Genomic DNA, 17,985 nt, shown 5'->3' with positions numbered 1-17,985 from the left:
TTTTTAAGTACAAAATTCAATGATCATATAATTGGCTGAAATATTTTCTTAAAAGCAAAGGCCAAAATTAGTAACAAGCACCTTATTTTGTAATCAAATTTGATGTTATTTCCATTATAACCTGTTCTGATTAGAAGAAGCTAATTTGGGAAATGATGACTGAAGCAGCATTTGTTCTGCAGTACAGCAGTCTGCTTCATGACTTTGTTTTTAAACTGAGATCTGCAAATACCGTATCACAACGTGGTTATTTTTTTGGCACACAATGCCACTAGAACAGGAAACAACTATTTTATACTAAGAATTAAGCAAACCTGCAAGACAGTTTCTCAAACATCTTGCCAAGTGTTGCAAGCACGGCTTTTCCATTGCTGTCATTATTCATGAGCTGACTCCAAGCCTGTTACCGAGAAGTCATGTTTGCTCTGCCTGGGTGACTTCTCTGCCAGATGAAATGAGGACAACCTAAACCAAGAACTTCTTCACAATGTAACTACTAAATCTCTCAAAACACTGTCTTATGCACCAGGCAACAAAATAATCCAGCTGGCCATTTTTTACATGGCAATAGAAATAGTGAGCAGTAATGCTGTGCATTGGGGCTACAAGGATCTATTGGTGCTACATGCATTTGTGCTGAAGTTTCAAGTCTAAACCCTAGCCTAATCATTCTGTATGTTGGAATTTGTAAAATTGTTTCAGTTCTTTTATTAATTGTGTGTACCAGAATAACTACTATGAAAAGCAGAAGTCATGTCCACATCTTGTTTTTTATCTCAAGCCTGCAATGGAGCAATGAGGAGATGATCCCCTTTGGGAGGGCAGGAGGGGCTCAGCTGTGCAGGGACCCCCTCTGCTCCCTGGTTGGAAACTGCCAGCCCTGGCCCAGGACTAAGGCTCCATGTGTGCTGTTGTATCTGTCCCAGAGCTGGTTTTGAATCCTTATTGATGAACAAACACCTGTTCCAGTTAAATGAGGCAGACCAAGCAAGGAAGCAGTTCCCATTCTAGGAGAGCCTGCTGGAGAGGAAAAACAGGGCATGACCTGACTGCAGTAAATCCACGCTCTCATGCCACCACTGCCCTTTTCTCCAAGACCAGCAAGCAGTGTTTCAGCATGGGCAGGGAAGGAATCACTGACACCTCCTGGGTAGTTTTAATACAAATCTTTATTTGTGAAATACAGGGGAAGTTCAGAAAAATTCTGAAAAGCCCTCAATCATCCACATTTTACTGCTGCTTTGGTTTTGGTCCAGCTGACCAAAACCTTTTATCCAGGCCAGGCTAGATTTGGTTTGTGCTTATTCCAAGATCAGAATGAAAGAGCAACTTTATTGGGAAAGCAGGACAAAGTACAGAGCTGTTGTGTCAATAGAAATAGAAAAATAAATAAAGCCACTTTAGTGATTTGTTAAGGTAGTTGCCCGTGCCAAGATGAAATGAACCAAAGATATTCAGGATACATTTTGCCTTTCAGTTCAGGCAGATTAGTGGAAAACCTGCATATGACTCCATCAACAAAGGCCCCAAATCAGTTAAATTAATGGCAACAGCACAGTTTGACAACAATGTGTATTTCAGTACGCATGGGATGTTTAAAAAAATGCACAGTACATTCGTTACAGCACACACATGCACTGATGTCAATGCGTTGTCAGGTTTCTAGCAAACATATGTCTGCAGGGGGGAACAAAAAGAAATAAAACATATTAATGGAAAGAATGTTAATATTGTGTGCAACTAAAAATGCAAAAAATTAACCTGACCACATTTAGAAAACCATAGTATAGCTCTTTTATACTGCAGTTAGAGAAGGGAGATAGGAGGGAGAAAAGAGTAATAGCTTTGAAAGAGTGCCAACACTCAACTGAGTCAATTAAAAATGTGAAACGCATGCTTACCTATAGAGTATGGTGTAAATTATATCTGATTCATACTTTAAGCCATGGTGATTCCAACTAGCACTAGGATACTGATTTTGTAACATGCCCTTACTATTTAACAAGGCTTTGAAGAAATTTGGAGAAGATTTCCTTTCCTCACAAAAAAACCCAAACCAAACCAAAACAAAAAACCAAACCAAAACAACCCACAAAACCAAAAAACCCCAAAACAACAACAACAAAAAACCCCCCCACAAATATCCACCTTCAAAGACCCTCCAGATCTGTCTGCAGATTTTGTTAGCTATGTGCAATTTTATTATTTCTCTTATCTCACTTCCACTAAGCAAGGCCAGGACGCTGCAGTTTTCATGATATGCAGCATATTGTCAATAGCTTATGAGTTCGTGTGGACAAAACACAAGGCTAACACCATATAGTTAGAACAAGCACCACACTGTGCAACAATAGCTTAGGCAAAGACCACAACCACCAGGAGATGTGTATCTCGGTTATGTCACCTATACAGTGCTGATCATCACATGTGTCCTTGCACAGACAAAAGCCCTCCGAGCTCTCAGGCAGATTAACGTCCCTGTGACAGCTGAGGAATCAGCTGAAAGCGTGTGATCAAACACTACATGAAAATTCTAATCACAACAGGGCTATAGAAACAGTTGTACAGGGAATTGTTGCTTAAGAATACCTATAAAGTAACTGCTGAATAAAACTCCCCAGTAGTATAAGTAACAGGTTTCATGTTCATCTGAGAAGCATGGGTATATTTGCAAATTCCTCACCTCCTCATGACTGGAGCACAACCCACACAGTCCTCCAAGAATGCCACTGATTAGCTGTATGAAGCACAGAATGAATTCTATTCCTCCCAAAACAAGGAGGATGGAAAAAAGAGTGACGTTCCACTGCACGATGTGTTGAGGCTCCTGACATTCAGACCACTTGTTATACTCAAACAAGTACCTGTAAAAGCATATTAACATTGTGTCAGAGTGGGATACTCACCATATACTAGAAACAAATAATGTCTAGTTTGTAACTGCATTGAGGATATTCGCTCTATACAGGCTAGGTTCCCTTAGGAATCTGTTCTGTTCCTAAGGGAATAGAAAAAGCAATGGTTTACTCCATACAAGATTTGTTTGGTTTAGGAACATGTTGAAATATCAACCACATAATTTTTGCTAAGTCTTAATTTCTTTTTTTTTTTTTTAATCAAAAAAGAAAAAAATAATCTAAGCTACAGAGGCAGAATTTCCTATTGCTGATTAAAGTGAGGCACAGACTCAAGCAAACTGAAAGAACAAATGTTTTTGTCAAAACAATCACAGAGCTTTGCAGGACTTGGCCTTTTTTCTAAAGATTGCAGTCACTCATCTGAGGCAAATGGGTCACTTTCTTTCCTATGTCGCTGTCCTTGGGCCCTCACATGCTTACTTGGATGAGCCAAACACAGAAAAAATTTGGCGAGGTACTGCAGTATTTCAGCTGCTACTGCTCACTCACATTTTGAGAATACCAGCACTTGCCTTCAGCAAGGATTTTACCTAGTTCTTCTGGACTCAGCCATGTTCAGGAGGCTGGAGAAGGGGGAATGACCCCTCTTGGGAGAGAAACAAGTGAAATATAAAATCTGAACTGCTGCAAAGGGCTTTATGTGGCTTCTTAGCACTCCAACTGCCTCTAGTCTGGCAGCAGTCATAATCCACTTTTTTCCAATAAGCTGTTGCTAGATACAGCCTTGAGGTTGCCAATCATACTGACACTTTGAAAGCATGCCATGATATGAACCACATCAGGGTTTATGTGCATTAATGGGGAATAGGACACTGAGACTTTTTTGCAGGAGAACCTTAATTAGGGATAATTAGGAGCTTCTTGACCTTTCTGCCCTGCAGTGTACAAGGTTTCTTATAAACCTCAAGTTTCGTTTATGAGATTCTATGTCATTGTCACTAATATGGGCATTGTGTCCCTTTATGCTGGGGCAAAGCAAGTTCAGAAGCAAGCCTGACAAACAGACTCTTGCACAAATGAAAAGACAAATATCTTAATAACCATTATTCCTAGTTTGTAAATCCTTCCAAGTCCTAAAACTTTGTACATTGTTAGAGATGCTGATGGACATGAACAGTATATGATGTATAGATTTCATCACCTACATATATTTCTATGGCTTTGGTTTTACGCTCTAGCAGTGAGGGTAACTGATGTCATCTGTTAAGTTCTAAGTGGGAAGGATAAAGTTATGAATAGAACTTGGTATATGGTTACTGGACATTGCTGAAAGGTACTGAAATAAAGCCCATGTGTACATTGGGAAGAGATAACATCCTCCTGAACAGAGAACTTACCCTCCAGAGGAGTCAGTGAAAGGATACATCCAGTTTCTCTCTAGGTGTGTAAAACAATACGGTCCTTGAGACAAGCCCAGGGCTGAAATGGTAATGCAGTATCCAGAGCCAAGAATCCCAACAAAGGCTGCCAGAACTGAGGCCAGAACCTGCACAGCAGACACAAACATGAACTTTCAGCACAGCCAGCGCCTTGTCCCCGGGGTTACCTGGGGCTGGGGCATCCAGGCTCACTTACAGCACAGCTCTTCCCACGGCCGAAGCAGCAATCGTCACTGTGCAGCCCAATGAACACTGCAGCTGCAATGAGCACCTGGATACGGAGCAAACAAACCACACTGTTCCTTCTGCTTGCACAGAGAGGGAGACAAAATACACTCTTTGAATTGCATTCATTCAGATTGCTTCTTGGCAGTCAGCCTGTCCAGGTGATTCAGCTTTGCACCCATTTAACACAGCAGGCCACTTGCTACTGACATCACCGACGCCAGGACAAATATACTTCTATTGCCACTTTGTGGCACAAGTGCACTTAAGCACAGAAAGAGACTGTTGGGGCATTGCTACATTTAAAGTATTTCAGCTTCGATAGTTTCTGTTCACGTTAAAGGCTGTATTTGCATATAAAATCCTTTGGTTGGGGGGGAAGGCATTAATGTTATTCCAATGAGGACTACAAAACAAAGATTTTTGAAATATACTTAAGGGCAACCATCATTGCCTGTGTGACAAACCAGTCTGACTAGAGTAGAAAGTCTAGTAAAATTTTGCACAGTGCAGACAAACATCTCAGTACAGACATCTACTTTTTTCCAAGATTTCACAACCAGTTTCGAGTGACAGAAATGCAAAGTAACAAAGCAGAAGCTATCCACGAAGAGCATAAATCATCCATACTCCGGAGTTTTTAGCATAAAATCAAGAATTAAGAGCTGATTAAAAAGACTGTCCTCCCACCAGTAATAATAGCACTTAACAGTGTCCACTTATAAAGACTCTATGCCCAAGAGTACTCTGGAAAACCATAAAGAGAGGGTAGAGAGTTATTTGCAAACAGCACAGACTTACTTAACATGAAAATAGAATAAGAACTATCCTGTTGCAGACAACATACTTGTCAGCCCTTACTCAAACCCGTTGCTGAGCCCCAATGCTTCAAGTCCAGAAGAGGTTGTACAAGTGTGCTGCAGGAGAAGTTCCATTGATTTCACTTGTATAATTCTGTGTGTAAAGCCCAGCCTTTGAAAATCCCACTCTAGGTCTCAATGGGACTGTCACACAGCTGTAAGCACCTCTCACAACACAGAGCACCTTAGCATGCAATTGTTTTCAGCCTATGATTTACAGGTACCTTGAGATCATAGAATCACGGAGTGCTAAGAATTGAAAGGGACCTATAACGTATTTCTAAGAGGACTTCTAAAAGGAGATGAAAAAGGAAGCCTGGAGTTAGGGGTCTTAAATATGCTGCAGTGTGGTCCACAAAACTGAACAGCTAGAAAATAGGATCTTCAGATTAATGATATTCTATAATGAACACACTCACTCCTTGCATCCTGTTATTCAAATGCAAAGCTTTGACAACTACCATTTAATTCCTCCAAATAAAGAACTAAGGCAGAAAAATACCTGTCAGCATGCCAAATAATAGAAACTAAGGAATTGTACCTAAATGCTCATTAGTTAGGGACATTTAAAAGGAATGTGGTTCAATAATGTAACAAAAATTTAGGATTTAACCCTTTATACAAACTGTGACCTGCTGAGAGACTTGGTTTCACTTTTGCTTTTTGTGCCCTAAACCCTACGATTCTTTTAGTTTTAAAGTGACATAATATTAAAGATGAGATAATCAATAGTAACTAATAATATCTATGGGATAATACAGATTTTTTTTTTTAATACAACTCAAGAGACACTTGTTGACAAGATATTTGATTAATAAATTCAGGTCACAGAGCAGTACGAAGTACCTCCAAAATAAACTTGAAAGAAGACACTAGGTTATTACTTACCAGAAAGCCTCCACCCAGAATGCCATGAAGGCACTCCACGTATTTGCTGAGGTGATGCTCTGAAGCAAATCTTGTTTCTCCATTGGGAAAATAAAGTAAAGTGTTGGCCACTATGCAGAGGAGGGCAAGGATGAGCAACTTATAACCAACACATCTAGCACCCCTTCCAAAACACATATTCTCAGCGTTAAAAATTCTCCTTCCACTTATCCAATTCAACCTATCTCACACCTGCCCACACCTAAAAGAAGATCAGCACTTATTCTCACCTTCTTAAATACCAGGGGTTACCTAATTACCTGGATGACGTTTTCAACCCTTCCTAACCACCATTCCCAATTGCAGAGTGAGAGAGCAGGGATGGCAAAACGCCACCACCCTTTTAAATGCAATAATTGTAGATGAACCAAAGGCAATGAAGGAAATATTGAATACTAGGTGATTTCACAGTAACATATGAGGCTTGGAATAATCAGTGGTGAACATGATTGGATGTGAACAACAGGCTTAAACCACAACACAAGTTCTTTAGGAACTGAAGGAAAAATGTTTTGTTTTCTTTGTTAGAAGCAGCTTTGAATTTTAGATTTATAGACTGATTCAGAGCAACCTGAAGCCAGGGAAAGACTTGGCTGACTTCAACAGCACTGAGTCAGAGTTTTGGGTATAAACAGAATAAGGTCTACAGCAATGAGAAGTATGTAGAGCAATCTCTCACTTTGCTATCCTGTTGATGAAACAACAGAAAACCTCACCAGGAGGTTGGAAAACAAATGGAATGAACAGGTAGGCTTCTAAGGAGTGTCCTTGTTCTTTCCATTATAAGATGAGCTGAATTTAGATTAACAGTCAATTAATAAATGTTTTGGTAGCAGCTAAACCAAGCAAACACTTGTGAAAAACACTGCTTTAAAAAAAAAAAAAAACAGGATTATAAAAGAGAGTCCTTGCACTGAAATATCATATATAGAAACACACAAAAACAAAAATGCCAAGAAGGAAACATATTGTATCCATGGTTTCTAACCATGGATACAATTGTTTATATGGTTTTATGTACCAATAATATTAATTTCCATAGTAAATGGAGACACAAAGTGAGCTATAAAAATTAAGATCTAGCCTTTTCTCTTTTCCCTCATGCAAATTTTTCTAAAATAGCTCAGGGGCTTTTTTTTCACACACAGCTCAACACAGAGGTGTGAGCTGCCATGCCCGCTGCCATCACAGGACAAGAGGTAACTAAAATGCAGACTAGATCCAGGTGCTGCTGCTGCCATCAGCACAGCACAAAGTAATTCTCACTGCAAAACCAGAAGCTGGATAAATGGAGTTTGGGAATGTACAGGATATTAGAAGACTATAATGAAACTTTTAAAAATTACTCAGGCTTCTTTTTTTGAAGGTGGAGTGGGGCGTGTTTAATAGCTAAAAAAACACAGTAGACAAAAGTCCAAATCAAAACTGTGGTATTCTTGCAAGAGATGTGAGCCACGATTATGCTGAGAAAGAGTGCAAAAATGAAAGGTGGGGGGTGAAGCAGGGGAAGAGAGCAGGCTGGTGCAGCTGTGGCTTTGTGATGTAACTTCTCCGGGTATTGTAGCTGCTGACCTTGGAGACTTCCTTCGTTATGAGAAATATCCTCCAATTGTACAAACGTAGGCTGCCCATTATTGTGTGCTTCACCTCTAATGACTAAAACAACCCTAAACATTATACTGCAAGTTTCCTCTGCAGAAGAAGACGGATGAAAACTTCCTTTGTTTTGTTGGGCTAAAAACCCCAAACCACTCCTTCCCCAAAACCCACCACCAAATACCCTTCCTCCCACCTCAACAACCACACCAATACATTGCCTGTGGGACATGGATTTAAAACTCTAGCCCTAACCGTATATTTGAAAACTGTTCTATTTACAACTTAAATAATGGTTTTCTAAATACTTCATTGAAAAAAAAAAAAAGTTACATCATCAAGAACTCCCTATATTTAAAATCAGTTCTAGATTTAAAATGTCTTCCAATGACCTTGAAAACAGTGTGAGAAAGAAAGAAACAAAACAAACATTGTATTTGATGCAAATACAATTTTTTTACATTAAAAGACTTGATCAGGTGTGAATCAAGGGGACTTCCCTAATGCCACTGCCATTTGGACATCCTATGGTACAGCTTCTGCCAGAGAGTCTCAATCTAACTTTTCTTTGCAGAATTTCTGATGGTCCCACCCACCACCAGGAAGAGGTTAATGGAAGAGAGTGCCTCTCATGGAAGCACTGGCAGGATGAGGTAACTGTGTGGCATCTGCAGGTGAGACACAGCACAGGGAATAATGGCAGGGCTTCACCCATGCATTGGGGAATTCTGGGCAACAGAACATATGTATTTACACAAGTTATTAATTCCCAGTTGTATTTTCTTGTAAGCTGCTCCCATTTGGCCTTTTACTGTTGAATAGGTTGCTGCTCAGGGAGGCCAATGCTGGCTCAGGCCATTGTTGGGGACATGGTGGGAATGTGTGGTCACCTGTTGGCTGAACTAAGGGCAGGCTCTTGGCCAGCTGTGCAGACAGAGCTCCTGGTGACCTCAGGACAGCTCCAACTGCCTTTGACCCCTCCACGCTGCCATCCATTTCTCAATGTCCAAGTGATGCATCACCCATGTTTTCCAGTAATCATCCACAAAAACATTGTGATGAAGCTGTAACTGTCCTCGTCACCTCTCAAGTGCACATTGGCTGACAAACTCGACCTGGACAGTCACAAGAGGAAACTGCTCATCATGAAATCCTTGGTGCCTATGATCTCCTGGCCACAGACAGAAGAAAGTCTCCAGATTACTTTTATTAATTAGATCACGACTCCTCAGATGCACTAATGAGCTACTTACGAGCACAGGCAACTAGCTGCTGCCATGAGGGCGATTGCTGCTAACACAGCTGTAACACACATGCACGGGTTTGCTTGCCATCCCTGCCACCACTTTGAGACAGAAAACCGACCTGAACCATCGAAGTCAGCTCGGAGTGAGGGCTCACACTTCTGTGTAACAACACACACTGACACATACAGAGAACATTTCATTTATTAGTAACAATGCTGACCTAAGGAGGAGTCAGCAACAGTGCACAAAAGTGGTTTTGCCATTTAACTGAAAAGCTTGCAATCAGGGCAGAGCTACCACTAAATGAGTGTCTAGAAATTCCTCTCTTTAAAGAACCCATAAACCTTACTTAAGAACAACTATTACTGACCCAGGACTTGCAATACCACAATCAAATAAACCACTTCAAACGTTGTTTTCTGGTGACATAAAAAAGCCATGCTGCAGCCTGCATTCATTAATTCTTCCATCAATGTTATTATGATAAAAACAGGACATAGGACAAACAAATCCTTTTTCTATTTCTGCAACAGCCTGTGGGTGAAACCTTGGCCTTGGAAAATGGCCAGCAAAAGTTTGTTTCCCTTGGCCTGTACTATTCACACACAGGTTTGCATTTTAGGTTTCTTGTCTATCCCTGAAAGTGTGACGTTCTTGCAAAAGCTAAACAAGCATGAGGCACTACCATTTCTGTCCTACGAGCATCCTCTCCTCTCCAGTGTGTGTTTGTAATGGCTGTTGGATCACAAAACTGGCATCAGCTTAGCATCCCAAGTCTGCACAGCACAGCCCAAGGAACAGAGGCTCTCATGCTGATGTCTCCCCTCCCTTGCAGCAAAAACAGACAATGAAAACATGGAACAAAAACTACCAGCATTATGGCTTTGGGTCTTGTGGTACAAAAGAAAATCATTAATTGCCTTTGTGTTTCTCATAAAGTGATCCTGTTGGTAGTGAACTTCTAATCCAGAAAAAAAAAAAGACTACCTCTATCATACCATATATTTTAGATCTGTAAACTCGGGAAAAAAAAAAAAAAAAAAAAAAAGAAAGAAAGAAAACTAAAAGGCACTAAATTATTTGCCTGTTTTTTTTTTCCTTAGCATATGCTTCATACATTGCTCATGTAGTCTTGCCTCTGGAATTAGCCAGTAGTTAGTTCATGTAATTAAATGTTTTAAATTATACTTGCTGAACAATCCCACAACAGCTGCTTGGCTGGGAACAGTCTACATATTGATTCCATAGCAGCAGGATGGGAAATGAATGTTTAAATTTAACATGTTCACATTAGCATGACTGCTCTTGCAGCGTACCTTCAGCATCAGTAGCAGTTGAATCAGATGTCACAATCAGAAGAGCAAATCAGATAAGACCACAAGACTCTTAAAAGACGATTTCCTAAACTGCAATCCCACCCTCGCATCAATCTTGTTATCATCATTTAAACTGGAGTTCTGAAATCCATTTAACAATATACACTCAGTGCACAGAATCTTTGCTACAAGAGGTTCCTTAAAATGGCTGTCAATGATAAAGCCAACTATTTCACAGTCATGTTCCTCCTAGGGGTACATCATGACCTCAAAAATGCTATACAAATTTAGCACACATTTTTAGTAGGACAGAATTTTTAGGAAAATCCCCAAAACATTATTAAAAATAAAATAAAATAAAATAAATTAAAGGAAACAATTAAAAACCATTGTTAAAGAATAAATTGGTCTACAGAGGATCCTTCTTATCTAAGCAACATTTAATGGAGAAAAGCAGAAGAAAATAACATTTAATGCTGATTATAACTTAATAAATTTCTAGTCTTTTTTAAGGTAACATACTGGAACAGCACAACTGAGACTGTATCCTCTGTAAATCTACAAACCACGTCTACCATGTGGTCCTAGATGCAGCACTCTACTGCAGCAGCTTTTTTCACAAAGTTTCTCAAACTCACAGATATGGCACCATTCTAATGAACTGCAATTGGCTCGGAGGATGGGGAAATACTGATTTCCTGAATTAGCACTTTTCTATTCCTTTGTGCTATAATTGCAGCTAGAAGTAGCTGTGTCATTTGTGTACCCAAACACGGTATTTAGCGCTGCAGAAATACGGATGTGCTCATTCCAGAGCAGCATTCTGTCCCACAGCCACCTCCTCTGCCTCCCAGGGGTCGGATGCTGCCCGCGGGACTTTGTGCCGGTGCTCAGGTGATGGAGCACCCCAAGAATTCCAGCAGCTCCCTCCAGTGATAATCAGGCTGCCACCAAACAGGTTCTGCTGGCCCAGTCGTGGGCCTCTGCCTCCACCGACCTCGAGCTCTCAAGTCTTCCACAGCAGCACCTGGGATCCCATCCTCAGGTGAGAGGCACCTGTCTTTGGGGGAAGGAGCAACGCTCAGCCACAGCTCCTGGTGGCACAGGAGCCCGACACAAGGAACTCATACAGGAAGAAGAACTGAACTGAGCCATCATGCCCAACAGGTCAGCCCTGGAGGCTTCGACAGGACTGGTGGGATTTGGTTCAGGTGTTAGTTCCAAAAGAGAGTTCTTCCAAGAACAGACTTATAAATGATAAGTTTAAAAATAAAATAAACCAATTTTCTTCTTTCACAGAAAAGCACTCCTACCCTCTGCTCTCCACAAGCACTAAGGAAACAAAACAAACTGGAAGTTTCCTCTAAAGGTGTGAAGGAAAAAACCCTCAAAAAAATCAAAATACCACAGTCCTTCCCCAGCGTCTGCACTGAATCAGATGGAATTTCACTCCAAAAAGGCAGGCACCCTCTTTGAGGAAACTGCAACAATGTCAACAATAGTACTTTCTTGTCAGGCAAAATATCCTGGGCTTTTATGTGTTACACTCCATTGACTCCCAGGACTCTGATAAATTACACTCTGCTCTAAGATGAGGACATAGGGTTTACAAACAAAAGGCTTGAGGAAAATGAAGATGTGTCCTATGAAACCATTATAATTACAAAGCCATTATAGCATTCTTCGTATACAGGCTTTTAAAGTAGGTTGCTGATTAATCCAGCCTATGATTAATGTGCAATGAATAAAAAGATTATCACAACAAAAATTAGTTTCCAGTCAATTTTCATTGCAATTTGTAATTATTATTTTAAGTATTGAACTCTTCTTATCTCAACCCATGAATTTTCTCACTATTAACCCTCCAAGTGTCTCCCCATCCCATCAAGGGCAGAGTCAGCAAGTGGCTCTATGGGGCTGAGCTGCTGGCTGGGTTAAACCACGACAAGTGTCTAAATAGTATGTTGCTAAGTAACATTAACAACAAGGTTCTATTAAAGTTTATTGCTAGTAATTCAATCCTGATAATGCTAGGATCATGAATGAATGAATGAATGTTGCCAAGACAGGATCTGGATTTTGTTTTTAATAATTTAAGATCATAAAACAGTAATCTGAAAAACAGAAGACATTTCTACTTTTATGTCAAAATAAAATGAAGACCTAAAATTTACAAGCTCATCTTGTAAAGAACTCAAAGATCATCCTTAACATTGTAAATAATACTTAAAAAGAGCAAAATGAAAAGTAATCACCATTGGTTAGAGGGTACACATTTGTCAGGGTTACACAACTTTGCACTGCTAATGGAGTCACTTTATCTTAATGATAAGGAGCCCCAGTACCTCAGAAGTCATGAGAGACACTTCTGTCTTTCCTTGCCTTAATGAAAAAAGGCTCAGCTATGGCCACAGGAGTTAACTTCACCAACACTGCATTTGCACAGTTCTGCATGAACCACGGCACAAGGCTGAATGTAGACTGAAGTGCAGGCAAAAGGCTGCCCTGCTGAGGCTGGGGAAGGTGTGCAACACCCTCACCTGCTGGGCTTGGTCAGCACACATCTGACAGTCTGTCCTCTCCTGGAGTCTCACATCTGCTCTGCAGGATGGGAAAATAGGCAGAAGAGCCTGGACCTCCATTCTTGTTCTCCTTTTGCATTAAAGAGGCTTTGCGTGAAGCAAAAATGAGTTCCTTCAGTCAGGCAGAACCTATCATTAACAGAAATGACATATTTTTAAAAATTTGAAAATTAACTATCCTGTTGTGTAAGAGTAGTATAGTTCAGACTCTGTTCATCTTCTCAAACAGTCTTCACAGACACTAGAACATGTTTTATTGGTTTAGTATTTTTTCACTTGTGGTCTAAGTTTGTGGGAATCCTTAAAGTCAGAGGGTTTTGGGAAAGCTGCGTTTTTTCACCTAAAATTGCAAGGAAGAATGGCTTTTCTGGAATGCAGTGATGAGCTCGTTGTCTTTGGAAAGCTCCCATGACCTTTCCCAGGGCTGTGAGAGCTTCAGGTGTTGGAGCTCCAGGAGAGTTGATGTCGCAGCTTCCTCCCAGATTAACAATCAAACCTCGCTCATCCTTGGCCTTGGCAGTGTTGGGGGAATTGCTGGACCCATGGTCCCAGAGGGCTTTAATAAATTGATTCCATACTTCTATGATTACTGTGACACACCAAGGTTTAGATAGACACTTGGAAATGATAGGTGTTGTATGAATGACCAAATACTACATGGAGCCAAAGTCCTCTAATAGCTATACAATGCCTATATCCATAAGACATTTCAACTTTACAACCAATAATTGGTTAGGTTCAAATACAATCCTGCCAATAAAATAAAGTAAACACATCTATCTAAAGTACACAAACGAAGACTAACACAGCCTGGTACTTACACACATGGGAATTTCTATCCCTGCCTGAGTCATCACTGCTCATGGAGTTTCTTACGTTCCTTTAATAAAGTTGTCATTGTGCAAAGCATTAAGATCATTTTTAGCTACAAGATCTTACTAAGCATGGGCCTTATTGAATTTAACCTGACTGCAAACCCCATCAGCCTCCAATATTTCATTTCTGCCCTTCAAACACACTAATGAAACAAAACTCTTCAATAGTAAGATTGCTGCTGACAGGCAGCTCGTTGGGAAGCAGAACCACATGGTGAGATTTTGGGGAGCTTCACCGTAGGGTCCTTCTTCCATGCTCTGCTCCACACACACTGATGCAGTTCCTGCCATGCTGAGCTCTCAATTCTGTGCCTGGACATCTGCCACAGAGAGCAGAGGAGCTCATAGGAGAGCTGCAGTCCTCTTTGTTTGGAGACAGTCTTCCTCTTCTGCCCTCTACCCAAGGAAGAGAGGTTGACTGGGATGCTGCTGCTACTGCAGGTGCTGCCCCGTGTGACAGAAACCAGCTCTGAACAAAACTGCTGCCAAGGGGTGCCAGCACCCACAGAGATTTAATATCTCCAAGCTGTGCTGTAGCATCCATTTGCTCCTCTGATCATGCTGACTGATATCTATGGTTTAAACCAACTCTTTCTCATTTTTACTATTCTCTGACTGTCCAAGTAAAATTTTTATTGTTACTGTTAGGCAAGAGGAAAATATCATGCAGTCATTACACAGCAATTTTCTAAATTGAACACTTTCAGACTTTTGCTTAAAATTAGGTTAAGATATCAGTGCACCTCTTCCCTTTCTTTACTTTTTAGCTGATTTACAATCCACAGATTACTTACTTCTAATAGAGCTTTACTGCTTTACTACTTTAAAAATTGTTATTTTCTTTTTTCTAACTACTTCTAATTTTTTTAAGTAGCACATGGACTAATGTTATAAAAAACCCAGGACTAATGTTATAAAAACAAATAGATGTTTAGCCAAATTATTTAATGGAGAAATACTTCAAATACTTGCGAGGGAAGTCTGGTAACCATCATATGTACAGAAGCAGATTAAAATCTCCAATGACAGAATTCCTCCTCATACTACAGAGTATGCAAGGGAAGAGAAAATATCTCTAAAAGTTAATCAGCTAAGAACACTCCCTAGCATCAGACCTGGGCAGGGTCTTTTTCTAAGTCACCAACCCTGGTGGGGTCAGCACAGACTGAGGGAAGTGAAGCTGAGTTCCACAGCCTCAGTGTCTGAAAGCAGCATCAACAAAGCCACAATTGCATCAGTTTTACCACACACTGTACCATGGCCCATGTTACTGCATAGTGCAGAGCAGCACCGTGCATCCAGACGTTATTCATGTAACTCAAGGTACTAATTTCATCATATTGCTCACAGCCTTGTGCAGTGAGCAATGAGAAATTCTGAAAAGGTGTAAAGTTCGTTACAAAAGTCAGTTAAATCTCACTGGAAGTTTTCTTCAAAGTTTATTTTGTAGCTTGCAAAACATGTTTTCAACACAAAATTCAAAATGGTCTCATACTAAGAACCTTTCTCCAACAAAATCACACATTAATTATTAGTAGAAAACTACTAATTGTAAGGTTTACTTCAGCTGGAGCCTTGCCTTTTCACCTGTGTCAAGGAATACTTCTTTTGAACTGCAAGTGGCTGAAAATTTTTATTGATTCACTCTTCTGTGTCTGAATCATACTTTCACAGTTGATCAGACTTGAAAAACAAACACATGCCTCTGAAATTTCTTACTGGATACAAAAGACATACCTTTAACATTAGAACTCTCCTTAATGTTTAGAGTCAAAGCTATGACTTTCTCCATTTGGAGGCATTTCCCAAACATTGGCATACTACAGGGAGGAAAAAAAAAGCTTTTTCCTCCTGCATTAAACCAACCAACCAACCAACAAACAAACAAAAGCATTATTAAACATTTATATTAAAACCAGGAGAGTAAATGCATTTCTTCATAATACAAACTCCCAAAAGCAAGGTAGTCGTCCTGCATTTCTCTAAATTTACCTTTTAGAATAAGATAAAAGCATTATGAATTAGCAGTGTTCTGCAGTAGCACCCCAATTTGCCCAATCCAATGTAAGGAAGTTCTAACGCTGTCGTTATTGCTACATGTGGGGAAATCGTGTTCCTTCACACAGAATAGATTTCACTTGCAGATGAGCTACAGAAGGGTGGTTTTCATAATGCACTTGAAATTTGCTTACATGTAACAGTCAAAACAGTTTGTGAGAAAAATGTAAAGTTATGAAAAGTCCTTTCTTACCTTCAGCACATGATCTCTAGAAGACCTGTCAAAGAAACAAGCCTGCAGTGCCAGTCTGCTTGCTCACTAGAGGACACCAGCAGAAGCAAAGTGGCCTGTAAATCCTGCCAAATATTCTCACACCCGAACTTTTACTTAGTGGGAAAACTTTACCCTAGTCCTGAGCTCTGGGACACAGCTCTCTGGGCAGCTGCCCTGCTGCACTGAGGGTCTCTCAAAACCTTTTGCTGCTTGAGATGGCACACAAGAAGGTAGCACAGCCAGCACAAGCTGCCTGCTGATAAGGTGCTTGACAAGAAAATGTGGTTTAGTAAGTCCTCAGCCCAAGGAAGGCCTGTGACTTTCCTCATGTTGAGGAGGCATTTTAATGATCTGTTGTCAAGAATTGGGCGCCCCAACTTTTTCTACATCTATGCTCCCAGAACAGTGATGTTTCCTCCACTTTTAAGATGTGCCTCTGCACACACTGATGTGCCCCAGCCTCCAAAATCTACCTCTTTTCTTTTACAGGATCGAGGCATGACCCATTCCTCCTGGCCAAAAGCATACTCAAGTAGCCAGCTAAATCCATCCCAAGGGAAGGAATTGTCTCTCCCTGGTGCAAGGCTCTGGCACAGGTATCCCCACACCCACTGGAAATCAGAGCCAGCTCCGAGGTGTCTTTGCAGGTGTCACTACAAACCATATCAAGACACATCAAGCACTTCCATTCCTCTTCCAGCACACATCATCCTGACCTCAAGCTAGCCCAAACTATCTCGCTAAGTCTACAAAAATCTTGTGAAGTTTTATGTCTGCTTTCAAAGATGTTGTGTACCTGGATGTTTTGGGTTTAGTACTGCCCAGCACATGAATGTTCTCTCTTTGAAAATAGTTAATTCACTTGCCCAACAGGTAGCCCATTATGTTCAGGAGTCTGTCCTCTGTTGCTCAACTTGGACACAACCCTCATGGACGTAATTAAAAAGTATGCTCAAGTAAAAGGCTACAAGCATGGGTGTGGATGTAGCCAGGGATTTCAAAATGGTCTCTGTGAGCCATGCTGAGGACTTCTGCTTCTTTCCAAAAATGCCTCTTAACAGGCAATGGGTGTGCCACTGAATCAATGACTAAGAACTTTTTCCTGCAAACCCAGGATTAGATGGAAAGCTCGCCCTTGGTGTTCCAGGGCACTGCCTCTAAGAGGGGGGTGTGCAGAGTATGCTGACCTGCCTGCTGAGAAAATGCAACACATAACTTCTAATAAATGCCTTCCCTTTTCCTACACATTTTGCCACCCAACTGTTATTACATAGCCTCACTATAAAACAGAAATGCACAAGTTTTCAGAAGTATGAGGAATATTAGGAAGTATAAGTGGGCAAAACTGAAATATTTAATCAGAAATAAATATCTAATAAAAATGAAAAATGCAACTCTGCTTTTCTAAGTATAGTTCTTACAAGGCACACCTAAACATTCAATTGTATCTACAACTTTTGGGTAGAAGAATTTCAACCGAAAAATAACTTGGGAATAAACTCCCTATGTATCAAATGCCCTATAATATTATGTAGAACTAAACACATTGGTCTTTATTTTTTGTGGGTTTTTTCCTAATATTCTTACTACATTGTAACACCCACTATGCATTTAGCAGAAATGCCTGTTATCGGGGATAACGACTGGAACAGTCAAGAAAACAGAGATCACTTTCTGAAAAGCCTTTGTCTTAAAACTCCCATATTTGTTACTTTTTAAAGACTAATAGAAATTCTGAAAGCACCTGTTTCCACATCATTACAGATATGACCCAAATGCACCACAATT

The 17,985-nt window shown here is 40.4% G+C and overlaps 1 protein-coding gene across 1 annotated transcript; it reads right to left on the bottom strand.

Annotated features, from left to right (window-relative positions):
- Nucleotides 1-1,194: 1,194 nt before the first annotated feature.
- LOC106859101 (transmembrane 4 L6 family member 1) lies at nt 1,195-6,447 on the bottom strand. Its single transcript, XM_014886120.2, has 5 exons — nt 6,271-6,447; nt 4,494-4,568; nt 4,256-4,404; nt 2,684-2,864; nt 1,195-1,677 (listed from the first exon to the last, which is right to left on the bottom strand). The coding sequence occupies exons 1-5, from the start codon at nt 6,445-6,447 to the stop codon at nt 1,663-1,665; spliced, it is 597 nt and encodes a 198-aa protein (XP_014741606.2). The 3' UTR covers nt 1,195-1,662.
- Between the last annotated feature and the right edge of the window lie 11,538 nt (nt 6,448-17,985).

Source organism: Sturnus vulgaris, chromosome 10 (genome assembly GCF_052056855.1).
Source record: "Sturnus vulgaris isolate bStuVul1 chromosome 10, bStuVul1.hap1, whole genome shotgun sequence".
Taxonomy (NCBI): Eukaryota; Metazoa; Chordata; class Aves; order Passeriformes; family Sturnidae; genus Sturnus; species Sturnus vulgaris.
Note: the sequence above shows the minus strand (reverse complement) of the source record. Positions and strands in the feature narration are given on the sequence as shown.